This window comes from Lithobates pipiens, unplaced genomic scaffold (genome assembly GCF_037356315.1).
Source record: "Lithobates pipiens isolate NorthernLeopardFrog02 unplaced genomic scaffold, aLitPip1_a1.2 Scaffold_27, whole genome shotgun sequence".
Classification (NCBI taxonomy): domain Eukaryota; kingdom Metazoa; phylum Chordata; class Amphibia; order Anura; family Ranidae; genus Lithobates; species Lithobates pipiens.
In genome coordinates this window covers 42,779,092-42,806,043 of record NW_027507788.1, presented here as the reverse complement: position 1 = coordinate 42,806,043, position 26,952 = coordinate 42,779,092, and the positions used below count along the sequence as shown (strand labels likewise).

The 26,952-nt window shown below is 42.4% G+C and overlaps 1 protein-coding gene across 1 annotated transcript in view; it reads right to left on the bottom strand.

Annotated features, from left to right (window-relative positions):
- Nucleotides 1-2,117: 2,117 nt before the first annotated feature.
- LOC143933828 (myelin protein zero-like protein 2) overlaps nt 2,118-26,952 on the bottom strand; it is a 38,027-nt gene continuing 13,192 nt past the window's right edge. Inside the window, exons 2-6 of the mRNA XM_077456891.1 lie at nt 22,049-22,203; nt 7,643-7,853; nt 7,402-7,543; nt 7,201-7,275; nt 2,118-4,793 (exon numbers count right to left, since the gene is read on the bottom strand). Coding sequence (XP_077313017.1) covers nt 7,224-7,275; nt 7,402-7,543; nt 7,643-7,853; nt 22,049-22,203 — 560 coding nt within the window. The 3' untranslated portion in view covers nt 2,118-4,793; nt 7,201-7,223. The remainder of the gene's footprint in view (nt 4,794-7,200; nt 7,276-7,401; nt 7,544-7,642; nt 7,854-22,048; nt 22,204-26,952) is intronic.

Below are 26,952 nucleotides of genomic sequence, written 5' to 3'. Positions count from 1 at the left end.
GCGATCGGACAAAGTGCCACGCATGCTCAGATCAAATTACGAGACCAAAGCTATTGGCTACTAGCCTGAACCTAGTCCCGTCGTAACGAACGAACGTCATCACATTCTGAACGATTGGATTTTCCAACAACTTTGTCCGACCGTGTGTATGCAACACCAGTTTCAGCCAAAATCCATCGGATTTTGTTGTTGGAATGTCCGACCGTGTGTACAAGGGCTTACAGGTAAATATCATGCATAAAATACTTTTTTACACCAATGTCATAGACAGAATCATTACTTCCCCTCATCTTCCTAGAAGTTAGGGAAATGAAAAGTCTACTGTAGTAAAACTAAAAAGGAGAGATCAGCAGTTTGACATTTTATCTCAAGGATTTTGTCCGACGGATTTTGTCCAAAACTTGTGTTGCATACACACGGTCGGACAAAGTTGTCGGAAAATCTGATCGTACGTAACGTGGCGGCATTATTTCGTTACGACGGGACTACGTTCAGGCTAGTAGCCAATAGCTTTGGTCTAGGCATGCGTGGCACTTTGTCCGATCGTACTTCTCTACACACAATCGGACAAAGTCCGATTGGATCATGTTGTTGGAAAGTTTTATAGCCCAGCTCAAAAAACTTTGTTGGTCGGATATTCTGACGGAACAGTCCGATGGAGCCCACACACAGTCGGATTATCCGACAACACGGTCCGATCGGACATTTTCCGCCGAAATGTCCGACCGTGTGTACAAGGGCTAAGAAGCAAGATGAGAAAAGAATATTCAACTTTTTTTTTTTTGGGGGGGGGGGGGTACTCTGTGGAGTTTATAAAATCCACCCAAAAGTATAGCACGCTTGTTAGAAAGCAACATTTGAATTTTTGGCAGTGTTGGAAATTTAAAAAGAAAGCTACGTTTTAATAACATACTACGAGATGGATTTGGTTGTAATTAAATATACATTATATTGCCAATGTTTGCAGGCACTTGACCATCGCACCTATATACCTCTATGTGTCTATAACCATCTCCATTCTTGTGGGAAGGGTTTGTAGTGCATCTGTGGGAATTTGTTCTGATGCAGCCAAAAGAACATTTGTAAGGTCAGGTACTTATGTTGAACAACAACACGTGGCTCACAATTAGCATTCTAAATTCTTCCAAAGAACTTCAATTACCCTAAAGCCAGGGCTCTGTGCAGACTACTTGAGTTCTTCCACACCAGACTCTTTAAAACACCTGAGTGAATTGGAGTGAATTGGAGTGAATTGGAGTGAATTGGAGTGAATTGGAGGGGGGGCGGGGGGGTTCACATTTGGTCATGTTTTTTAATAACGCAAAGCAAAAAGTAGGGATAACAAAACGTTGACCTATTTAAAGCCCATGTCATTTAGAGGTGTCATTTAAAGAAGTGAAACTGACATTTGGCAAACATTCACTGTAGGTGAATTATCAAGGTGCATGTATTTTAAATGATAGTGATTGATTCACCACCAGTGAATGTTTGGTGAAAGTCACATTAGTTGCTTTATAAATATAGTCCTTGGTCTAATATTATTAAATACGAAACAGAATACCTTTACAAGCCAGCAGCCAAGAAAAAATAAAATAATAGTTTCAAAGTTCCAGTGAAGGTTCTCATTTATCCAGGTCATGATATAGCTAGTATTATTGTTTTCTAAAAAGTGCAGCGCTATGTCTCGTTAAACAATGTGCATACAAAATTATATTAAACATTTGATGATCAAAAAAATATTTTAATAAAAAAAATGAAAATGTCAAAAAAAATTGAAAAAAAACAAAAAAACTGTTCATCTGTGTCAATGCTTCCAAAACAATCAGCGCTGTGTGTGTTTGTCCTCAAAAGGACCAATATCCAGTGAACACCTCCACCAGCTAAAGTGCCTGCTCACCTCAAAGATGAATGTAAAAACATAAACAAATCCCTCCTGTCCACCTCAATGGATCAACTTTCACTCTTCAATGGTAATCCTACAGTCTCCAGACTGCTCCTCTGTGTGGGTAATCAGCGTTTGTATTTCCGTCAGACAAACCTTCCTTCGCTTTCTCATAAGCGCTCAATCACGCTATTACTTCCGTAGGTTATAGACATGAAACAACAAACACAGGTGCCATAGTGTACTCTGTTTGCATGTTTATTAAAAGCCCCCAAAACAAATCCACTTACAAGATAAAAACTGTACAACAGCAGGTCTCAAATCATCACTTCATTCACCGCAAATCTACACCCACCATGCTTCACAGGTTTGGCTCCTCCCCTCTAAAACGCGTGTCGGCCTCTCTTTGGCCTTCATCAGTACTAGTAGTAGATCTACTGATGAAGGCCATAAAGGGTTTAACGATTTTTCCTGACATTCCAGCTACAATCAACATCTGCCTTGATAATTCCAATGTGATTGTATTAGGGAGCCTGTACTATCTGTGCAGTTATAAATGCTGGTGTGTTGAGGTCCTCATATTTATTAGAAGTGGCATAGATAAGCTATGAAATGCCTTCAACATTACAGAACAAGTTCAGTTGAATGTGACTTACTACTCTTAGCTAATAGTTTCAAAAGGAAAGAGAATTAGGAAATCTAGCAGGGAAAGTCTCCTGCCAGTATGTCCTACATTGCTTTTGCCCCAACATCCACCCAAAGCCAAAAAACATTGTTTTGTTAGGGCTTAACAGAGTTTCGGATGAAAACTATTACTGTATATATCATACCATCAAGGCAACACAATCCACAGATCTTTGAATGTGCAAAAATACAAAGTTAAGGCAGTGTGATCGGTGTGCACATGCAGATCTAGTGCTGGGAATTTCTTCGACAGCTCAACATGTACTGCCCATTAAAAAGCATTAAAATGTTTATTTGTAAAATAGGCATTTCATACAAATATTAAAAATGATATTTTATATCAGTTTAGGAACTTTCATAAAAAAGTAAAATTCATATGACCAAATATCACTAGTTTCCTTATAAAAAACCCCCAAAAAAACAGAATAGGTGCAAACTCCAGGGCTGTCATTCTCATCTATGCCTTAAGTATACCTAAGCCTGCCTTTTAAATCTGGCCAACTGCTAAAGGCATTTGACATGGGACTGTAAGCTGCAGCACATGACAGAAATATACCCTATGAGGGTGCCAATGTCACTGGGAATGGAAAAATGCAGTATGACTGAGAATTGACAATGGAGGAAGAAATAGCGACTCCCCAAAACATGTCAGCTTATAGTAGTGAACAGAAGCGCTCATTCCTATGGTGACAATATAACGCCTGCTTACAGAGCTGCTCAAAGAGTGTTGTCACCTTGGGAGAGAAAGTGGCCAAGCAGACTAAAACTGGCAGGATCGCAAGGTCAAAATAAAGGAAGGCAAAATCCAAATGAAAGAAATCAAGATGGGGGGGGGGATTATTTACGAAAGGAAAATAAACTTTGCACTACAAGTGCACTGCAGTCACTGTAGATCCGAGGGGGACATGCAAGGAAAAAAAAAAACAAAAAAACAAAAAAACAAAAAAAACAGCATTTTAGCTTGCACATGATTGGATGATAAAATCAGCAGAGCTTCCCCTCATTTCAGATCTACCCCTCAGATTTACAGCGACTGCTCTTCCAAGTGCACTTTCAGTGCAATTTCAAGTGCACTTTGTACTTGTAGCGCAAAGTGGATTTGCCTTTCATAAATAACCCCCATTGTCTCAGGACAAGTGTGTGCACAGTTACCAAACACTGGATATCCAAATGCTTGTTTCAGGTCAGTGATCAACTAAGCAGCGAAGAAAGGAAAATGCTTGACAGCCCCATAACTTGCACCTTCAAAAACATGTCAGCAGTAGGAACTTCCATATTTCAACTCAAAAGGTTCTATTTACACATGTGCAAATCCTTTTTATAAAGTATCCCTAAAAAAGCAAAATACCAACTCCAGAGCAGAGCAGTCAGCACAAAGCAGACCCCTCTGGATGCACCGAACTAGAATTTTCTGATCAGCTAATGCACCCTATGTGCTCTCTAATGCTGAAACCTCATAGGTCAGTGGGCAAGAATCTGCCTCTTTAACCTCACCTTTGGCAGACTGCTGTAATGCAAGACTTCCCTGGCAAGTAGTGAAGCCTAGGAAGTGGAAAGGAATGGGGTCAGGAATTTGACACAAAACTTCTATATATCAGAGCACCAAGTGTACCTAAATTAAAAATGGACCCAACCTGCAGGCACCCAGGGATTCCAGCTATGGGCTGACGGCTCTTGGTTAGGTAGGTATTTTGCACTTCAGGTTTTCAATAAAAAAGCCTGTAACAAATCTGCTCACTTTAAAAGGTATGATGGAAAAAATACATAAGCAGAGTAGATACTAGCAAATATAGGCAGCTAAAGTTGTATACAAATTTCCACTTTTCCTGTAAAAGTTGAGCTTGGTCCCACTTCCCCAGTCTTTCTACAGGTCCATAAATATGGTCGGCACGCACAGAGATCAATAGGATACACATGAGGATGCGAGACCAAGCTCTGTTAATGGATTTTTCATATGTTCAATTTGAACTGTCCAAGTTTGTGACAGGCACAATTGTAATTACATACATGTGACACATCAATGCTACTCTTAATCGCATACAAATTCATACAGTAGATCTGATTCAGTAAAAAGAAGACTGTAGCAAGTCCAGCAGGCACTGAGATATGAGAAGGTGCCTTTGTTATCCACCAGTGAAGAGATCATCTGCTTGTCTTCTAGTGATAAAAGTTATGTCATCTACAGAATCATGGGACTGGAGGTAGTCTTAATCATTTCTACAAAAACCTGCAAAAAATAGAGATAGCATATATGGTTAACAACTTCATAGAGCATGACAATATCCCAATCAAATATATATGGATAAAAAACACAATGCTTGCTGGAAATCATTAGTTAACTCTGCAGTACCTTTATATAAGGAAGCTTACTCTAGCAGAGGATGCCCCCAAAAGTTTCAAAGAGTCTGGAATATATGGCTGTGTCTGAGTCTAAGACAACGACCATGGAAAAAGAAGACCCTATGGGGCTAACAGCCTAATCAGATCTGTAGATGTGAGGACGGCTCCTTTGATGATCCCAACCAGGGGTGTACTTAGACTGCCCACGTACTAATAGCCACCCATTTACAGATTTTCTTTTAGAAGAATGCCTGTTGTATATCAAACACCTAAGTCAACCACTGTGCATTATACTTATGCTGTTAAGTTTAGCAGCAAGATACGGGATTGTTTTGTTGAATGTTCTTAAAGCGGTAGTAAACCCGATAATTATTATTTTTTTTTTAACACCTGCAAAGCAAAAGGCATAATGAGCTAGTATGCACCGCATACTAGCTCATTATGAAATACTTACCTTAGAACGAGGCACCCGACATCTGGCCCGATCCACGCCGAGGGAGCTGACATGCTCCCTCTGCGTTTCTTCCGGGTATCGCGCCTCCGGCGCTGAGAGTGGCCGGAGCCGCGATATCATCACTCCCACGCATTTCAGGCCAAGAATCCCCTTGTGCGCATGCGCCGCTGCAGTCAGCGGCGCATACCGAGGGGAATATCTCCTAAACCGTACAGGTTTAGGAGATATTTTTTTTACCTACAGGTAAGCCTTAGGTAAAAGTTAAAAGTTAAAAAAATGAGTTTACAACCACTTTAAGGTTAGGCTAGTAGTTTTAGGGTTGTTATGCCTTACCTAATGTTTTATTCCCTTGAGCCGGGGTATGCCCAGAGGCTCTGTTTTTGTAACTCTTATTTCCTTTGAAATAAATAAAAAGAATTAAAAAAAAACCAAAAAAAAATAAACACAATGCTTGCAAAGATCAGCTCTGATAGAAGATTGGATTTAGGGCGATACCTCGTTCTCAATCCAACCCCAAATACTTTGGCGGTGCATGGCAAATTATTTTTGGTAGTATACACTATTGGAATGTAAAAGACGTGGGACACCTTTGGGTGCCCCAAGGAGAGTAGTAATGCAGCAGCAAAGTGTGGCCAAATTGGGATAATGGTGGAATGAGCTAAAGGGGCATCGGTAAATCAAGCAAGGTCCATCTTGATCATGTTGATATGTAACCTGAATTGATGAAAACCCATTGTAACAGTGTCTTATATGATGTGTTTAATAAAAAAATATATTGAAACGGAAAAAAAATGTAAAACATGTTAAAAGTGACTCTGTCACCAAAGATCTTTTGTATTAGAAGAACACCCTGTAAGCAGCAGGTGTAGACAACCAGTCCGATTGGTTGAATACCTGTTTCCACAGCCATGGCCGTGGAATGATAGTGGTGGCATTTGCACAAATGGGCTACCTAAAAGGTAAATATAAAAACGTATCTTTAACAGGGTGTTAAATCAGGACACGTGGCCTTGTGGTGACAGAGTCACGTTATTGTCATTTCAATATTTTTAAATCTGCCACTTTAATTAAAATACCCGGTGACCCTGCCAGGAATGTCCTTGTTCATGTATTTCCTGCATTACAGTGGTGTATTTATGATGCATATTTTAGCAGTCTATAGGTCAGGGGTTGGGAACCTCGGCTCTCTAGCCATTTTGAAACTACAACTCCCATGAGACATTGCATGACTGCTAGAGGCAGGATGGGATTTGTAGTTTCAAAACAGCTGGAGAACCGAGGTTCCCTACCCCTGCTATAGGTCATTAAAGTAGTTGTAAACCTCAGACATGAAATATGAACAAAGCATATCCTTCTATACTGTGTACATGCCTCTATCCACAGCACTGACTTTCATTTCATTTTGATGCCTCGTCCTGATCCTGTGTAAAATGAGCATGGTGTGGAAGATGGTTATAGCAGTGGTCATCAACCCTGTCCTCAGGGCCCACCAACAGGCCAGGGTTTCATGATAACTGAAATACATCCCAGGTGATATCATTTGCTGCTCAGTGATTGCAGTATTCTAGTCTGCATCTCCCCAAGGTAATACATAAAACCTGGCCTGTTAGTGGGCCCTAAGGACAAGGTTGATGACCACTGGGTTATAGGACAGATGGCTGCAGACGAACAGGTACAACTTATGTAGGAGGATTTGTTTCCTCTCTGTGAACACCTGATGCCAATCACTTCACTGGGTATATGTGAAGGTTTTCAACCATTTTAAGTTAGGGCTAACATCTATTTTTTTTTTTATTTACGTACTTTATAAAATGTAATTTTTTGATTAGCATTTACTGACCTCTTGGATGGAACTTCTTGGAGTCATGCATTGACTTCTGTCAGATTGAGTGGCTTCTCAGTTAACTTTTCCCTACTAATAAAAAAAAAAGAATTAAATGCAGAATACTTGTCAGCTGATGATTTATCCTGGCGGATAATATCCATGCCTATGAACTACAATACTTTATTCCCCCATAACAGTCAGTAAGTGGATACTCACCATTCCATTACTGACATTGCTGTGCTGTGAGTCTTCTGCTTGCAATAATATCGAAACATGACCACGGCCAGGACTACAATGATAATCACAATACTGCCAACCCCAATCACCAACAGCAGCAACACGATTTCAGAAAACTTCACTGTGAAGACAACAAGAACAATTTAATTATTTCAAGTACAAGTTCTAAAGAATCACACACAGTTCTAGATGCCTGCAAACAGTAAAGTTACATACTTGCCTTTGTCAACCACTTGGAGTACAATTTCTCCCATTTCTCCATGCACATCCGGAGGGTTCTTGACTTGGCAGAGGTAAGTTCCATTATAGGATTGCTGGATATTCCTAATTATTATAGATCCATCACTGCTCTTAGTATTTCCATCCCAGACTGCGCGTCCTAGAAAACGTCCTTTATCTGGTGGAAATGGTTCCCTGTGGTAATAGAACACCTAATGGAAAGAAAAGAAAAAAGACAGCGTGACCAGTTCAAGTGTATACTTGTGCAAAATAAGGGAATATATATATATATATATATATATATATACACACACACACATACATAAATATACATTTTAAATTATATAAATAATATATATATATATATATATATATATATATATATATATATATATATACACACACACACACACACATTTTAAATGATATAAATAATATATATATATATATATATATATATATATATATATATATATATATATATATATATATATACACACACACACACACACATACATATACACATACATACACACACACACATTTTAAATTATATAAATTATATATATACACATTTTAAATGATATAAATAACATATATATACACCTTTTAAATTATATAAATAACATATATATACACCTTTTAAATTATATAAATAACATATATATACACCTTTTAAATTATATAAATAATATATATATATATATATATATATATATATATATATATATATATATATATATATATATATATATATATATATATACATACATATATACACACACACACACACCATTGAAATGCAATGCAAGACCTGAAGACTGAACCTATAAACCCTGAGGGATACAGAATATGAGAGCCATGAAAAGGACTGGGCATCACTGAAGAGAAGATTCCTAACGAACTATCAGCCGGCAGGACATGAGAAATTATTACAGGTAAGCTATGCAAGTTGCAGCAGTGGGTAAAAATGAACTTTAGGTTTAATGCACACAGGTCGTTTTATATAAAAAAAAAAAAAAAAAGTCAGTAGATTTGTAGTGAGTTTTTCAACGTTTTAGCAATAAAGTATTTACATTTTCAATGGGATCAAAAACGTTCTAAAACAATGGCGTTTTTGGGCGTTTGACTTTGAAGAGTTTTTACAGCTGAAAAACTCCTCTCAGAACCCACTAGTCTTGTTTTTTTTTTTTTTATGTCATAATGTAGTGAATAAGATTTCCTATCATTTGAGCCCAGTCTTGCCACAAAGAGTTAATCCAGCACCAAGCCTCAAAGCATACAGCCTACAAATGTCACCCGACTGCTCCCACCAAGGCTCGGTTCACACTGGTGCGATTCGGGAACCCTGTGAATCCACTGCAGGTTCCCACATCGCATTCGACTCGCACGTCAGTTCACGCTGTGATATGCAAATTGCTAGGGAGTGTCAAACAATGTCAACGACACCCCCATTTCAGCTCACATATCACACTGCAAACTGACAGACTGGACATAAATTGGATTGCATAGGTGTGAACACCCATGCAATCTGATTCTGGTGCGGACCAAAAAACAAAAACAAAAAAGGGTCCTTTGCACGTTTGGCCGAATGTGATGCAATTTCAGCCATACTGTTTGTATGGCTGAAATCGCATCGCACAGACATTGCATGTGATCTGAACAGCAATGTGGTGTGAATCACAGGAATGAGGAGTGTACGTGGTGGGTAGTACATACAGGATGGTGTCAGGATAGTGGACAGTGTCAGATTATTTTTTTATTTTCAACAATTTTTCAAAAGTTTTTTTGGGACCAGTGGAGGGGGGGGGATGTGGTCACACAGAGAGGGACAAGGGGGGCAGAGGAGGACACAGCGCTGGAGGAAGAACCTGAGGACAGTCGGGGATGATTGGTGCGACAGACAACTGGAAGCACTGATCCCCCCTGCATGGTTTTTCAGGTTTACATCCACTTTAAACTCCAAGGCCTTGTTCACAGGAGGTGTACTGAAGCATGCTCCTGTTCAGGGCCATGTTTACCTGCATGGGGATGGATGCACAGGTGTTCCATGCATTCCCATGCAGGCAGTCCTATTAATGTCAATTGTGATAAAGCAGCTGCACATACACAGATTCTGCTCCCAATCTGCCATCTGTGTGGGTTCACCTCCCCGAATGCACGTTTGCGGTTGTGCACCAGCACAGATGTCAGATTGGGAGCAGAATCTGTGTCTGTGCAGCCACCACATACAGAGATTGCCTGCATAGGAATAATCCCCACGCAGTTGAACACAGCTCCTTCCACAGATGTACGCTTTAATGTGATGCCCCCTGTGAACATGGCATTAGAAATTGCATTGTAGCCATTTACAGACAGGTGACATCAACGTTCTTATTAATTCAGGAACTTCCTTTCATTGCTGGATGTTTGTTCTGGCAACTTTACAGAGGTGACGAGGTTCAGTAAGGTATATATTGAGTGTGGCAAGCCCTCATCAAGCCTGGATTTGTTTAGATAACTCCAATTAGACCTTTAAATGATTCAACCAGAGGGCAATTACATTCAGACACTATGTCAGTATGGTGTTGGAGAGTTTATTCATTTAATAAGTTACATAGATTGAAAAAGCACTAGCAAGGTGCCCTTCAATCTAGCTTTTCGCTGAAGACAAGACAATAAGGCTGCATTCACACTTGTGAAAATTGTCATGCGTCTTTGCACATCAAAGTCGCATGACATCGCACACCATTCTTTTCAACGACATCCGTTGAAATCACTACAACTTAAAGTCACTACTTTGGTGTGACTTTTGATGAAACTTTGATCCATAGAATGTAAAGTCACATCAAAGCCAAGCTCCAAAGTCACACTGGAAATTGTGTAACTTTGGAGATGTGCTAATGTGAAAGGTGCCTTAAATGAAAATCTGCAATAATAGGGGAAATCAGCACACAGTAGAGTGTGAATATTCTGTCTTCTAGGTCTAAAAATACAGTGATTTGAAAATGATCTGAGACATTGCAGGACTTAGGGTGGTGGGGGCCTCTGGGCTTGAGTCATTTTTGGGCCCTACCTTCTATACATTACTGTATTTATCGGCGTATAACACGCACCAGAGTATAACACGCACCCCAGGTTTAGGAGGGAAGTTTAAGGAAAACAAAAAACAAAAACTTCCATTTAAATGCCCATCAATGCAGCCTTATCAATGTCCATGTACAGCCTTGCCCATCCATCTGCAGCCTTGTCTAGTATCATTGCAGCCTTGTCAGTGTCATTTGCAGCCTTGTCAGTGTCATCTTGTCATTTGCAGCCTTGCCCCAGTGTCATCTGCAGTCTTGAACTTTAAAAATGGTGCCGCCGAGATACAGAGTTGCGTGCATCTCGGCGGCTCTCGAGTCCTCTCGCAGTCCCAAGCAGAGCCGAGAGTAGCCGAGTTTACTTGGCTCAGCTCACAGTCACGCCCAGTCTCTGTGTTATGTCCATCAAAGGGCGGAACTGGGCGCGACTGCGAGCGGAGCCGCGCCGAGTACACTCGGCTATGTATCTCGGCGGGGCCCATGGGCTTGAGCCCAGTCAAGCCCAATGGTAAGTCCGGCCCTGGTCGGAGATATATTTGGATCAGGAAAGATAGGGAAGAACATTTTAAGAGCTAGAGCTGTTACATAGGTGGCATTTCTAGTTCTAAATAATTCTACATTGGATAAATAATAGGCTACTTATCTTTATTGTATGTTAAACACTTTGTCAAGCTACCCTCTTTTGGTTATTAGATCTACATTTCACAGCTATACAAATGTGAGTAATAAGCTTGTTATATTTATCAGAATATAGAACAAATAGGACCACCAATAAGTGTGCCAGAATATAGGAATTGAAAAAAAAAAAAAATATATAAGCAAAATTTTGATTCTAAAGTGGGGTTAATCTAATGGCAAATTTGGTTTACTGTATATCACCACTGCTCTTTGCACGGCTGTATCAAAAAAGGCCATAAAATGTTATTTTTCTACATAGTTACTATGGATAGATAACCACTCATATATTCATCCTGGGAAAGTGTGGAAAAGGTTACACAATATGACAGATGTTGTTACTTTCTGCAATAGCGACTCCTCCTTGGCGAGAACATGTTGCAGCAGAGCCGAGTGGGGCATGCACTCACTTGTACAATACGGGAAGCTAACAAAATGCATTATTAAATGATCCTTATGGATTAATGTCCTTAAATTTGTCCTTATATCTGTCATCGTTATGCACAGAGAGCTCTTTAAAATACATTTTTCATTAAAGAAAAATCTGCTGCAGATGTAGCGTTCAGCACCTAGAGCTGCCTGCACATACTGTACCTGCAGAAGAATCCAATCCTGCTTTTGCAGTTCAATGCCCAGCTATTATGATAGGAAACGTTTCTGTACTTCCTGATCTTGCCAAAGCTTATCCCCTCATTCCTGCTTAAAGTGGTTGTGCATCTTTTTCATTATATGCATTAAAGTTAAAAACCTTCTGTGCTGCAGCTCCCTCTGTACCCCCCCTCCCCCCTTTAACTTACCTAAGCCCGATTTGATCCAGCGATGTGCACGTGCGCAGCAGCTCCAGGCGCTCTCTCTCCCCTCATTAGACAGATTGATAGCAGTGGGAGCCATTGGCCTCTGCTGCTGTCGCTCAAATTCAGTGACACAGGAATGGGGGGGGGGGGGCAGGGTCAAGTCCTGCTGTCTGTGTTAATAGACGCAGCAGCCGGACTCAGGAGTGAGCTCACACGGGTGCCCCTAGGAAAAGCGGCTTTCTGTGTGGTCACCGATGAAGAGGAGGAGGAGCCAGAAGCGCCGGTGGGGCACCGCAGAATTAGAGGATTGGAGCTGCTCTGTGCAAAACGATTGCACAGAGCAGGTAAATATAGGAATGTTTGTTATTTTTATATAAAACATTTTTTTTTTTTTAAATTAGATTTTACTACACCTTTAAAAAAATTTTTTAAAAGGAAGAGAAGGGTCGAATGGAAGTATCGGGTAGTCGCTCACACCAACCCCATATATAGTTCCATTCAGCCCTATAATAGATTGGACTATACCGGTACTTGGTAATAGAAAAACATCAATAGAATTTAAAATCGATATAATATTTAATCAAAATATAAAACAAGACAATAATGAAATATCACTTGAAGAAGTACAATGATATGCACATCACAGTTGAGGTATTCCTGACGGGTTCTCCATAGGGAACATTCAACCGTAGAGGATGTACAATCATTTTCCTCGACTAGTTTCGCGGGAACAGGCCCGCTTCTTCAGGAGGATATCTATACAAAGGTATCACAATCATTAAATAATACACACATATAAAACTATAAGCAATACAATTATCATGATGTTATTGATTTTACATACACAAATTCCCCATATGCAAAAAAGGGGATCCGCTCACCCCACTTCAAGGAACAGGCTGCAGGCAGGGAAGTCCACAAAGTCCCCCCACGGTGAACATGGGGGATTGGTAAGCGCCGGCTCTAGATAAATAATATTATAATCATTTATCAATTATGTAGGAGTATATCTTGGATTAAGGAAGGGAAGAGGGGCGGGAGGGGAAAGAAGGATTGTGTTTTAATGGGTGAAACCGTGATTTTAAGGGAGAGGGGGGGGGGGGGAAGGAAAAGAGGAAGAGAAAAGGGGGGGGGGGGGGGGAAAGGGGGGAAGATAAGAGGGGAAAAGGGGGGGGGGGAGAGGGGAGAGGAAAGGGGGTAGAGGGGGGAAAAAAAAAAAAGGGGGGGGGGAAAGAGGGGGGGGGGAAAGAAGGAGTGAGGGTAGAATAGGTTGAAGTGGCTACATATAGTTCCAGAGGTATAAGATCAAAAAGTGATTTAAACCATAATATCTCATATAGATATAAGTGTAAAAAATTCAAACGTGAGTAGTCAAATGTATCCATGTGGATTAAGTAATATAAAAAGAAAATTAGAAAGGAACCCTTCACCCAAGTAGGAATCCTTAATTCCAAAGGGGGTTAAAATAAATAAAAGCGAATCGGCTTACCAAAGAGCCAATCAGGGGATCGTGTAAGAACAAGACACCAAATGGTTAGGCAGGCTTGCAAGGATATTGTACCATTCGCTGAGTATCAGATACCAGGTCCACTGTTAGATAGCTTAATGGCTATCAATACTGCAAAAGGGATGTGAAACATTTAAGTATAAAGAAGGTAGAAAGACCGCAGGCATTACCAAGCCGATGCGTCAAAAAAGAGTTTACACAAATTCGTAAATGAGTAAATAGCATCATATATAGTGGTTACCTGTCAGCGGGGACAATATCCTAATGCAGCCCTGATGGAGTCCGTGCGCACCTGTCCATTCGGCGGTCAATTCGACCGTTAAATAGACTCCCCAACACACACGGCGCCTGGCGTCCACCGGAAGTCGGCGCCGTCCGACGTCATGTGGCGCGCCACTCCGCACCGCGCAGGCGTACTAAACGGTCGCTACTGCGCAGGTGCGTCCGCTCGGCGGTCTAATAGAGCGCCCGAACGGGTTACCTAGCAGTCACCACGTCGGACGTACGCCAAGTCCCGGCGGCGTCCGAACGTCATGTGGTCTGTTTCCCCACACTGCGCAGGTGCAGTGCTAGACTGTTACTGCGCTAGTGCGCAAGGGAATAACCCCAATGGATCCTTGATCCAAAGGTTAACCCTTGCAAGTCGGGCGAATAAATCGTCCAGACCAGGGGAAACACATGTCCACCAAGGGGAGAAAAATCAAGGACACTCCATACTACCCATAAGGCACTGTCCCTCAATTCTAGGGGTCAGAGCACATCTCCCAACACATAGGAATATTATGACACGGGAAACAAAAAACATATCCAAAAAACATATAACATATTATACATCATTTTTAATATACAAAGATATACATGTTATAACCAGGGGATCTAGTCCCCCAGAAAGCTAAGACAGGCACGTACACCAGAGAATCATCTAGGAAATTTAGGGGAGGGGGAATTTGGGGGGAGGGTGGGGGGGAGGGGATAGGTTTTTTATTGGTGGCATATACAGCGTCACCTATTATAAAAACGGTTTGTAAGAGATTGTCTCATTGAGACCTGGTGGTAGGGTGGCATTGAGTCGTTCGATCCACAGGGTTTCCCTCTGTAGGATTGTTCGATCCCAATTTCCACCTCTAGGATTTGGAAAGACTACCTCGAGAACAAAGAATTGGATCACTGTGGTATCAAAGCGATGGTAAAAACCAATATGTCTACCAATTGTGGTAAGTTTCCCACTTTCTGAATAATATAAGTGGTCACCAATCCTCTGTCTAAACTCTCGAATAGTCTTTCCAATATAAAAGGCTCCACATTTACAAGTCATAAAATATATGACCCCCTTCGTACTGCAATCGGAAAACGTACGAGGTAGAAAAACTTCTCCATTAGGTAGAATAAATTGGTTACCCTCCAGGACCCATGGGCAACGGGGGCAGTTGTTACATTTAAATGTACCTTTGGAATGTCTATGCATAGGACTAGTAGATGTATAGTGACTATGCATTAAACGATCCCGAAGGGAGCATGCTCTTCGAAAGACTAATTCGGGAGTAGGCCGTATATATTTAGCTAGAACATGATGCTCCGTGAGTAAATGCCAGTTTTTTGTGAGGATATTCCGAAGAGTTTTATGGTGAGCAGAATATGTTGTGATGAATCTCAATGATTCATTACTTGTCGTTTTAGGTCGTTTATGTAATAATGTGTCTCTAGGATGGGACACGGCCTTATTAAAGGCTTTCCTCAAATTAGTGGGAGTGTAGCCCCTGGCTAATAAACGGTCACGTAAGGCATCGGCTTGGACTTTAAAGTCAACGTCTCGGCTGCAGTTTCTGCGTAATCGCAGAAACTGTGCAAACGGGATGCTGCGCACCAAGGGTTCCGGGTGGGCGCTGGTGGCAAACAATAAAGTATTGCCTGCGGTGGGTTTGCGATAAAGGTCCGTATATAAAGTGCCATCGGGCTGTTTTATGATGAAGAGATCCAAAAATGGAATCCGCTCTGTATCGAAGGTAAACGTAAATTAAATTCATTGTTATCTAATTCTTGCATGAACCGGAGGAATCTTTCCTTAGTTCCAGTCCATACTATAAATAAATCATCTAAATAGCGATACCATAGAAGAGCGTCCTCCAGAAATGGAGCAAGTTTATCATCAGAGTGAATTTGTCTCTCCCAACCCCCCAAAAATAAATTTGCGTATGCTGGGGCACAAGAGGTCCCCATGGCAACGCCTTGGGTTTGCAAATATAATTGGTCATTAAAGGTAAAGTAGTTCTTTGTTAATATAAAATTCCAACAATGCTAAAATAAATTCATTAAATGGCCATGTATTGATCTCCTGCTCATACAAAAAGGATCCAGCCGTCCGGATGCCCTGCCCGTGGGGGATACTCGAGTAAAGAGCCTCGATATCGATCGCCACGAGCAGGGCATCCGGAGGGATCTGGATCCCCTCCAGTTGTTGCAACAAATCCGTCGTGTCCTTAATGTAAGAGGGGAGTCTTCGCACATGTGGCATTAAATAGGCGTCTACCAGTTTACTGGCATGGTCTGTCAGTGAGTCAATCCCCGAGACAATTGGCCTACCAGGGGGTAATGGTAAATTTTTGTGCGTCTTGGGAAGAGCGTAGAAGGTAGGAACCATCGGAAATTTAGGGATCAGGAAGTCTAATGTATCTCTGTCAATGAGGCCTGCCATAAATGCCCCAGTGCAGAGAATACAGAGTTCCTGATGAAATGAGTTAGGTACTGATTGGTCAATCGGACAATACCAGATAGGGTTGTTAAGGATAGTCATACACATGGTCTGGTACTGGTGGTGTGTCATGACGACAATATTCCCACCTTTGTCCGACTGTTTAATGATCAAATCTGGATGTTTTTGTAAAGTTTTTAATGCTTGAATCTGTCCAACATCAAGATTAGGGGTAACATCATGCCAATGCTGTCGTTTCAGATCTCTTATTGTAGTTTGAAGAAAATTCCAGATGGTAGGGCATATCATGAGGTCAGGGAATCTACGAGAGCGTAGTTTAAATTTCTTTGGAACCACCTCTAAATGTTCTATGTGGGTGGATGAGGCTGTGTTGAAGGGGGGTGTAGTTTGTGAGGTAGGGTCTTCAATGGCTCCTTCATCATAGAGGAGCATAAGATCCCGTAATGCCCAAAATTCCGCCATACTAAAGTGTTTAGTGCGTTCTGTAAGTTCGCGTTCTAGATTCAAATTGGTGCGATCTTTGTCAAATAAAAACTTAAATGTGAGATTTCGTGCAAACAAATACAAATCTTTTATGGTTTCATTAACTTTTAGTCTATCCAGTGGGCAAAACCCTAGGCCCAAATGGAGTACTGACACCTGTTCGTCTGACAAACGATAGGGGGTCAGATTTACGATATTACGGTTAGTGTCGGGTTGGGAATGTGTGGTGGTGCTGGTGCTGGTTTGAGAATAGAGTCCAGATTTCCTTGTTGTTTTTTTAGATCTAAAAAAATCATGTCCTCATTTATTTTTGTGTGTTTATTAGTCATTAATGTTGAATTCAAGACCTTTGGGATAGTACCATGAAGTGTGGAGTGGCCCGTAGCCCCCTCTATTGAGGGAGTGACCTCAATAGGTATTTGTGTTACAGGTGTACGTGTCGGTTTAGGGGGTTTGGAACCCTTCTTATCTTTTTTAGGGTTCACAGGTGGGGTACCACCACCATAACGTAATCTTTTACGAGTAGAATTTGCTGTTGGGGTGACCGAAGGTCTAGGATTACTTGGTAATGAGTAAGTTGATGTCAAAGAGGAGTCAGATTCTATCTCCATTGTTGGATTACTAAAGGTATTATATCGAAGAGGAGGTTTTCTCCCCAAATTCCTGTTTGACCAACGGTATGCATAGCCTTCAGTAAAGGCGGATTTATCTCTATTAAATTTGATCTGTTTTTTTGTGATAATAGATTTATTCAGAGTTTCCATCACCATAAAACTCTTCGGAATATCCTCACAAAAAACTGGCATTTACTCACGGAGCATCATGTTCTAGCTAAATATATACGGCCTACTCCCGAATTAGTCTTTCGAAGAGCATGCTCCCTTCGGGATCGTTTAATGCATAGTCACTATACATCTACTAGTCCTATGCATAGACATTCCAAAGGTACATTTAAATGTAACAACTGCCCCCGTTGCCCATGGGTCCTGGAGGGTAACCAATTTATTCTACCTAATGGAGAAGTTTTTCTACCTCGTACGTTTTCCGATTGCAGTACGAAGGGGGTCATATATTTTATGACTTGTAAATGTGGAGCCTTTTATATTGGAAAGACTATTCGAGAGTTTAGACAGAGGATTGGTGACCACTTATATTATTCAGAAAGTGGGAAACTTACCACAATTGGTAGACATATTGGTTTTTACCATCGCTTTGATACCACAGTGATCCAATTCTTTGTTCTCGAGGTAGTCTTTCCAAATCCTAGAGGTGGAAATTGGGATCGAACAATCCTACAGAGGGAAACCCTGTGGATCGAACGACTCAATGCCACCCTACCACCAGGTCTCAATGAGACAATCTCTTACAAACCGTTTTTATAATAGGTGACGCTGTATATGCCACCAATAAAAAACCTATCCCCTCCCCCCCACCCTCCCCCCCCCCCCCTTTCCCCCCTTCCCCCCCCCCCCCAAATTCCCCCTCCCCTAAATTTCCTAGATGATTCTCTGGTGTACGTGCCTGTCTTAGCTTTCTGGGGGACTAGATCCCCTGGTTATAACATGTATATCTTTGTATATTAAAAATGATGTATAATATGTTATATGTTTTTTGGATATGTTTTTTGTTTCCCGTGTCATAATATTCCTATGTGTTGGGAGATGTGCTCTGACCCCTAGAATTGAGGGACAGTGCCTTATGGGTAGTATGGAGTGTCCTTGATTTTTCTCCCCTTGGTGGACATGTGTTTCCCCTGGTCTGGACGATTTATTTGCCCGACTTGCAAGGGTTAACCTTTGGATCAAGGATCCATTGGGGTTATTCCCTTGCGCACTAGCGCAGTAACAGTCTAGCACTGCACCTGCGCAGTGTGGGGAAACAGACCACATGACGTTCGGACGCCGCCGGGACTTGGCGTACGTCCGACGTGGTGACTGCTAGGTAACCCGTTCGGGCGCTCTATTAGACCGCCGAGCGGACGCACCTGCGCAGTAACGACCGTTTAGTACGCCTGCGCGGTGCGGAGTGGCGCGCCACATGACGTCGGACGGCGCCGACTTCCGGTGGACGCCAGACGCCGTGTGTGTTGGGGAGTCTATTTAACGGTCGAATTGACCGCCGAATGGACAGGTGCGCACGGACTCCATCAGGGCTGCATTAGGATATTGTCCCCGCTGACAGGTAACCACTATATATGATGCTATTTACTCATTTACGAATTTGTGTAAACTCTTTTTTGACGCATCGGCTTGGTAATGCCTGCGGTCTTTCTACCTTCTTTATACTTAAATGTTTCACATCCCTTTTGCAGTATTGATAGCCATTAAGCTATCTAACAGTGGACCTGGTATCTGATACTCAGCGAATGGTACAATATCCTTGCAAGCCTGCCTAACCATTTTGGTGTCTTGTTCTTACACGATCCCCTGATTGGCTCTTTGGTAAGCCGATTCGCTTTTATTTATTTTAACCCCCTTTGGAATTAAGGATTCCTACTTGGGTGAAGGGTTCCTTTCTAATTTTCTTTTTATATTACTTAATCCACATGGATACATTTGACTACTCACGTTTGAATTTTTTACACTTATATCTATATGAGATATTATGGTTTAAATCACTTTTTGATCTTATACCTCTGGAACTATATGTAGCCACTTCAACCTATTCTACCCTCACTCCTTCTTTTCCCCCCCCCCTCTTTCCCCCCCCCCCTCTTTCCCCCCCCCTTTTTTTTTTTTTCCCCCCTCTACCCCCTTTCCTCTCCCCTCTCCCCCCCCCCCTTTTCCCCTCTTATCTTCCCCCCTTTCCCCCCCCCCCTTTTCTCTTCCTCTTTTCCTTCCCCCCCCCCCCCCCCTCTCCCTTAAAATCACGGTTTCACCCATTAAAACACAATCCTTCTTTCCCCTCCCGCCCCTCTTCCCTTCCTTAATCCAAGATATACTCCTACATAATTGATAAATGATTATAATATTATTTATCTAGAGCCGGCGCTTACCAATCCCCCATGTTCACCGTGGGGGGACTTTGTGGACTTCCCTGCCTGCAGCCTGTTCCTTGAAGTGGGGTGAGCGGATCCCCTTTTTTGCATATGGGGAATTTGTGTATGTAAAATCAATAACATCATGATAATTGTATTGCTTATAGTTTTATATGTGTGTATTATTTAATGATTGTGATACCTTTGTATAGATATCCTCCTGAAGAAGCGGGCCTGTTCCCACGAAACTAGTCGAGGAAAATTATTGTACATCCTCTACGGTTGAATGTTCCCTATGGAGAACCCGTCAGGAATACCTCAACTGTGATGTGCATATCATTGTACTTCTTCAAGTGATATTTCATTATTGTCTTGTTTTATATTTTGATTAAATATTATATCGATTTTAAATTCTATTGATGTTTTTCTATTACCAAGTACCGGTATAGTCCAATCTATTATAGGGCTGAATGGAACTATATATGGGGTTGGTGTGAGGGACTACCCGATACTTCCATTCGACCCTTCTCTTCCTTTTAAAAAAACTACAAATTCTGGATGATGGTACGTTATACAATATTTATAATGATTTAGACCAGAGGCGATACTCATAATATGTGACCTTTAAAAAATTGATGTGAAAACGAATATACTTATTTTATAAGGCAAACATCAATATAAAAAAGTATAGTAGCAGATAGCAACCATGCATATTTATATGTTCTGTCATCTGACTGGCTACTATGAGTTATTATACATCAAAGGGAATTTCCTAAAACTGAAGCGAACAGAATCTAGTGCCGCAGTGCATGAAAATGAGCTTCTAATGATCATTGAAGATGGAAGCCCCTTGACTGCCATGCACAGTTTCTCACAGATTCTATTCACTCCAGTTTTTGTAAATTCCCACACTCTTTTTAATGACCCTGTCACTATAGGGTTGAGAGTTAAAGAAGTAATAAATCTAAAAGCAAACATACTACAGCTTACCAAATCTTTTTTTTTTTTTCCAAATAACATATTTATTTATATTCAAAGAGTGCATTACACGTCATGCATTACTACAACATAGTAGAACAGTTAGAACAGAGAAAAGAGGGCTGCAGGGACCATCCAGCCAGTGGCCTGTTCCAGTAGGCCCCCCAGGGCCGGCGACTGCCCGCCCTGGGGGGGGCCCCCCGTGAACAACCGGGCCGACCCTGTTAATCAACAAGTGGCGTTGCCCACCTTAGGGTCCAGTAGGGTAGCCCCGCACCCAATCATAAACAGCTACCAACAGTATTAACCTCTCATGAGTAGCAGCATCTACGAAGGAGTGTGCTAGAGGAGCAGCAAGGCACATAGGAACACCAGCCATGAGGAAAAGGGAGAAAGACTGGCAGAGAGATATAGGAATACCAAGCAGTAGAGAGAGAGGAAAAACAAGAGGAGAGACGAGAAGGATAGGAAGTAAGAGGGGTAAGGAGAATGAGAGAGAGAATAGCGAAGGAGATAAAGAGAAGAGAAAAGAAAAGAGAGGGAGAGGGGAACGTGGGGAAGGAGGGGTAAGGAAAGGTAGGGGGTATAGTCACCGTGTGTGGCAGCTTACCAAATCTTATAAATGGTGACTGCATTCGTTTTTTTTTTTTTTAGGCTTTCTTTTATTTTCACCTGGTGATCTTGCAAGTACCGTAAGTCTGTTTTTCAACAGAATATACTGTCCTGCAAGTGTAGCAGTTGAGACAAATCATTTAACACTGATAGGGAGTGCTTACAATGCACAGCTTTTATTTATTTAGGCAAAATCTTTATCCCAAATAGAACAAAAGTGTTGCAATAACTGCTTAAAAAGTGTTAGCTGGAGTTTGGCTTCAATTTTAGTACAGTATATCTAAAATTTGTTGGTGCATCTAAAACTTAACCCCCACTTCAGATTTAAATACTGTTGTCCAAAGGTCTATCTGTTGCTTCCTCATCCAAGGCGGGGGCAATATAAAAACAGGGGGTGTGTTATTTTCCAGATCATCATATTAAAACAGAGGGGGAAAAGGCAAAAAAAAGAAGAAAAACAAATGCAGCCACAGAGCCACCACATCCAATGATTGGAAAGCTGCAATATATTACATTTTTGGTTTAGAGTTTAATGCCGTTTAAAAATCAAACAATGAACAAAGGCTTCTGGCCTTCACCATTATTGAAGTAATAATGTCTGATACTTACAGACTCTTCACTGCCTCCTGCTAATGGGCGGAATGTCCAGGACACTGTGACATCATCTCCTAGAGTTGCCGAGGAACTAAATGTGCATTTCAGGCGGACATCTGTTCCATTGACTGCCTGAACTACCTTCGAAGTATACACTTCCATCGATGAAACTAGGGGATAGAAAGATGGCTACAATTACGTATAATATTAATATAGAGAGTTTATATAATGCCAACAGTTTGCACAGTGCTTTACAAAATAAAAGGGAAACAGAACAGTTACAATACAAAAGGATTAGGAGGGCCCTGCTTGTTGAGTTTACAATCTAATAGGGAGGGGCAAGTGATACATAAGGTAATAGCTGGCAGGGATGAGCTATGTAGAGTGCACTTTCGGGGGGTGCATTATGCACAGGGTGCAGAGTTCCGAGGTGAGCTACATACATAGTGCAGAGGTCAGGGGTGTGCTACATACTGGGTGCAGGGTTCTGGGGTGTGCTATGTACAGAGTGAGGTTTCAGTGATGTGCTCCGCACAGAGTGCAAAGTTCAGGGGTGCACTTTCATACTTCCCAACTTTTTTAGATGGGAACGAGGGACACCTATTAGCAAAAGTATGTAAGCATAGGACACACCCCCTGCCATGCCCCCTTAAAGGAGAATTATATGAAAAAAAAATGGATTAGTTAACCCCACAAGTGCTTTTTTTTTTTAACCACTACTATTTTTCTATACTGGCTTCTGAAATTTAAAAATACAGCAATTTAGAAACTAGATGAAAGGTTTAGCACTTGGAAACACTTTTTGAAAAATAAAAAGTGCATTTTATATACAACTATATAGATCAGACCAAAATGAGGGACAAATGAGGGGAAAAGAGGGACAGAGGGACTTTGTTTCAAATCAGGGACAGTTGGGAGCTATGCACTTTGTATGGAGTGCAGCGTTGAGTAGGGTGCTACATACAGTGTGCAGGGTTTAGGGGTGTGCTATACAGTGTGCAGGGTTTAGGGGTGTGCTATGCAGTGTTCAGGATTCAGCTCTCTTTCACAGGCTGTCCACCTCTCGCGTCCACCCCTCCTCGGCTCTGACCCACTGCACCACCCTCCCTCATCCCCAACCTCTGCACCCCCCCCCCCCCCCAAAGCTTCCTCGTATCTTACCTAGTAAAAAATAATGAGACTACCACGCTATGGCTTTGTGTGTCCCACTAACTAATAATAATAATATTGTGCATTTAAAGTGCAATATGTGTAACAATATCAATTGCAGCTGCTGCTATTGTGTATGGTCAGAGACCCCTTAATAGACAATAAATAAACTTAAACTTAGCACTGCTTCTATAGCAAATATATGTACCAAATAAACATAAATAAATCGCTCTTGCAAACTCTAGTCCATCATAGTACAATAATAAGTGAAAAGTTCATCCATGCAAGCAAAGTGCCAAACATAGAAGATTGTTGCTTGTGAAGATTAAAGCGGGAGTCCGCCGGGACTCCGCGTTTTTTTTTTTTTTTTTTTAAAGTCAGCAGCTACAAATACTGCAGCTGCTGACTTTTAAAATAGTGACACTTACCTGTCCAGCGCGCCCGCGATGTCGGCACCCGAAGCCGATCTCTAGATCGACACTCGAGTGCTGCCGCCGCCATCTTGGGTATGGGAATCAGGAAATGGAGCCTTTCGGCTTCATTTCCCGGTTCCCTACTGCGCATGCGCGAGCCGCGCTGCGCAATGAGGACGGTCCCCGCTGCCTCTGGGATCTGTGTGTTTCCCAGCAGGCAGCGGGGCACTTGCGGAAGGGGGCGGGCACTTGCGGAGAGGGGCGTAATGTACGCCCCTTTCCGCAGAGAGCTAGCCCGGAAGTGGGTGCAGCTACCTGGGATTATCCAGGTAACTGCACCCCCCCCCCCCTGAAAGGTGCCAATCATGGCGCCGGAGGGGGGGAGGAATCCGATGAGCGGAAGGTCCATTTTAGGGTGGACCTTCGCTTTAAGGTGCCACTCTGTGCGCCCCTCCTGAGTCCTCACTCACCAGCAATATGATTTGAAACCGTATGGTGCCTTACAGCTATCAGATAAACTCTCCATCTTGTCCCTCTCAAGCCGGGATGAGATCGAGAGTTGATCTGACAGCTGGAACGGACGCCACAACAGCGGACATCTCACACACACACACACACACACACACGACTGAACATTTTATATTGCTGTAAGTGCATCCGCTTTTAATATTTTCAATAAACCAAAAACACATTATACATCTCTCTCTTCATTGGTATGCCTATACCACTAGGATGGGAACCTTTTTAAATGGAGGAGAAGGAAGGAAGGAAGGAAGTAGATTCATCCACTGATGCAGGATAAAGACCATGTGGTTTTGAATCAAATTGCTGGTGAGGCGGGCGCACAGAGTGGCACCTTAATCTTCACAAGCAACAATCTTCTGTTTGGTACTTTGCTTGCTTGGATGAACGTTTCACTTATTACTGCGCTATTGTAATGCCCCTGCCATTTTGGTAGATGCTTAGTGGTGTTTTCGATAGTGTCGGAGGTAGAAATAGGTAAATTTAACCAGGACTATGTGTTTTTGCTGGGCCTGGATGTGGATTTGAGGTTGGGAGCGTTGGAGTAGAAGGGGGAGTGGCCACCTACACTTGGGCTTAGGGATGCCTCCTCTGCTTGGGAGTGGACTCTGACTGCAAGCGAGGATGGACTGAGACCTGAGTGGCAGGAAACCCCATGTGAGAGAAGTGACCAATCATTACTTTTTGTGGTCTGGAAGGAGGTCTCTCATAAAAGGGGGGGGGGGGGGGTCACATGTCCTCGGGGAGATTCCAGGGCTTCCGGGGAAGGGCACGAAGTCCAGAGGTCCAGGACCGGGGGCCCAGGGGTTCAGAGACCCCGGTGCCTCTGGGGAGGTGGCTGGAAGGCCCGGGAGTTCAGAGATCCCGGAGCCGGATCGCCAAAGGTGACTCTAGGGAGGCCAAGGTTGGGTTCCTTGGAGCAGGAGTCATTATGCAACGCTGGAGGAAGTAGCAACTAAGCAGAAGAAAACAACTTTCTTTGAGTAGAACATGGATTGTTGTCGGGAGAGTGCAAACCCAGTGGAGCTATTCAGAAACACTTCTCGGGGTTAGTGGAGGGGGTCGGACACTGCAAGTCATGGAAATAGGTGGTGAGGCCTAGGACTTTGAGTTTCAACTTCCACGGCATTATTTCGGGTGATGCTCAGCTGCCCATAGTGAGAGCGTAATTCAGAAATCAGAGAAGGATTGCTAACAGGGGAATGTAATCTACAACGCTACAGCTACAACTTTTTTATTTCAAATATGGGATTCGACGGGGCATCTCGTATGCTTCATTCTTTTGCCCTACAAATGAGTCCCAAATAAAGCCATCATGGTTTACTTCCTCTTTAAAATTCTCTTATGTTTATTATTCCAGGGTTATCTTATCATGCACTTAATGAAAACCTTTTATGCATGATCACCAGACAGCAAACCTAAAACAAATTCTTCTCTGTATATCCAAGCTAAAAAGGACCTTTCAAAATCAAGGCCATGTTCACCATCTGGCACACGTGTTCTGTGCCAAGGCTGCAGATGGAACATTCACATTCTATTTTTTCCCCCCTTTGCTCGAGCCACCTCTGTAGACATTTAGGTAAATCTCAAAGCAGAATTGGGAGTCGGGAAGTATGGAGATTGTTTTGGCTACGACAATTCATTCGATCAGGGTCAACGTGCGTGAATTTTTTTTGTTTTTAACACACTCATTTTCCCATGAAAACATTCAATTCACATGCTAAAAATAGTACATAGGTGTGAAAAGATCGAACAGCTCACCACTGAAAGCTTTTTTTTTTTTTTTAAATAACGTTTTCTTTATTTTCATTAACAGCATAGGGAAATAAGCAGTACAGAAGCGTAGTAGCATCATTGCAATTACAAAACATAACAAAGTCAGGGATAAGCACGCTACCTGTGATAACGGGCCATGGGCACGTGCAGCAAAATATAATAATGTGGTTGGCCAAGAGCGGGGAGTCAGGAGACACATACAGTCAACTGCCCGCTCCCAAGCCCAAGAGGCCCTGTAATTTCCGCCATAAGTCCTATGCAACACATTTAAGGCAGAGCGGCAAGAGTCCGCCGCAGCAATAGGCAAAGTCAGTAGAAGAAAGACAGAAAAAAGATGAAGAAGAGAAAACCAGTGATCCACGTTATCGTACCGAACTCGGTGCGCCCCTAATCCTCCAGCAGCCGCCATCTCCCCCAAACCAGATCATATTCCTCCAGCCTGTCCCGTATTCTGGCAGTCATTTTCTCCATGAGTTCGATGTCCTTTATTCTAGAATAAAGGGCTTCCATAGTTGGGGCCGTTTGGCTTTTCCAACGGAGGGCTATCAAGCATCGGGCCGCCGTGAGAACATGTCTCAGAAGCTTCTGGGACGGTTTAGCTAGCTTAAGTCGGGACAGGCCAAATAGGAAGAACTTAGGTTCGAACGGGACGGGCACCCCCAGCAAGCGGCCAAGGAGCTGTTGGGTCAGAGTCCAGAAAGGGGATATCGAGGGGCAAGCCCAGTATATGTGGAACAGGGTACCTCTGTCTTTTAAGCAGCGCCAGCAACGATCAGAGGTGGAGGGATATATTTTGTGCAGAACACTGAAAGCTTTTTATTTCCATTCGAAACAGTATTTTTTCATAAAGCATTATCAGTTTTCTTGTCAATAGACACCACACAGAGCCTCATAGATAATGTTACCTAGAATCCGAACAGTGAACTTCTCTAATTTGGTCCCTGTTGGTCAGTTAAAGCGGAGGTCCACCCTAAAATGGACCTCCGCTCATCGGAATCCCCCCCCCCCCTCCGGCGCCACAATCGGCACCTTTCAGGGGGGAGGGGGGTGCAGTTACCT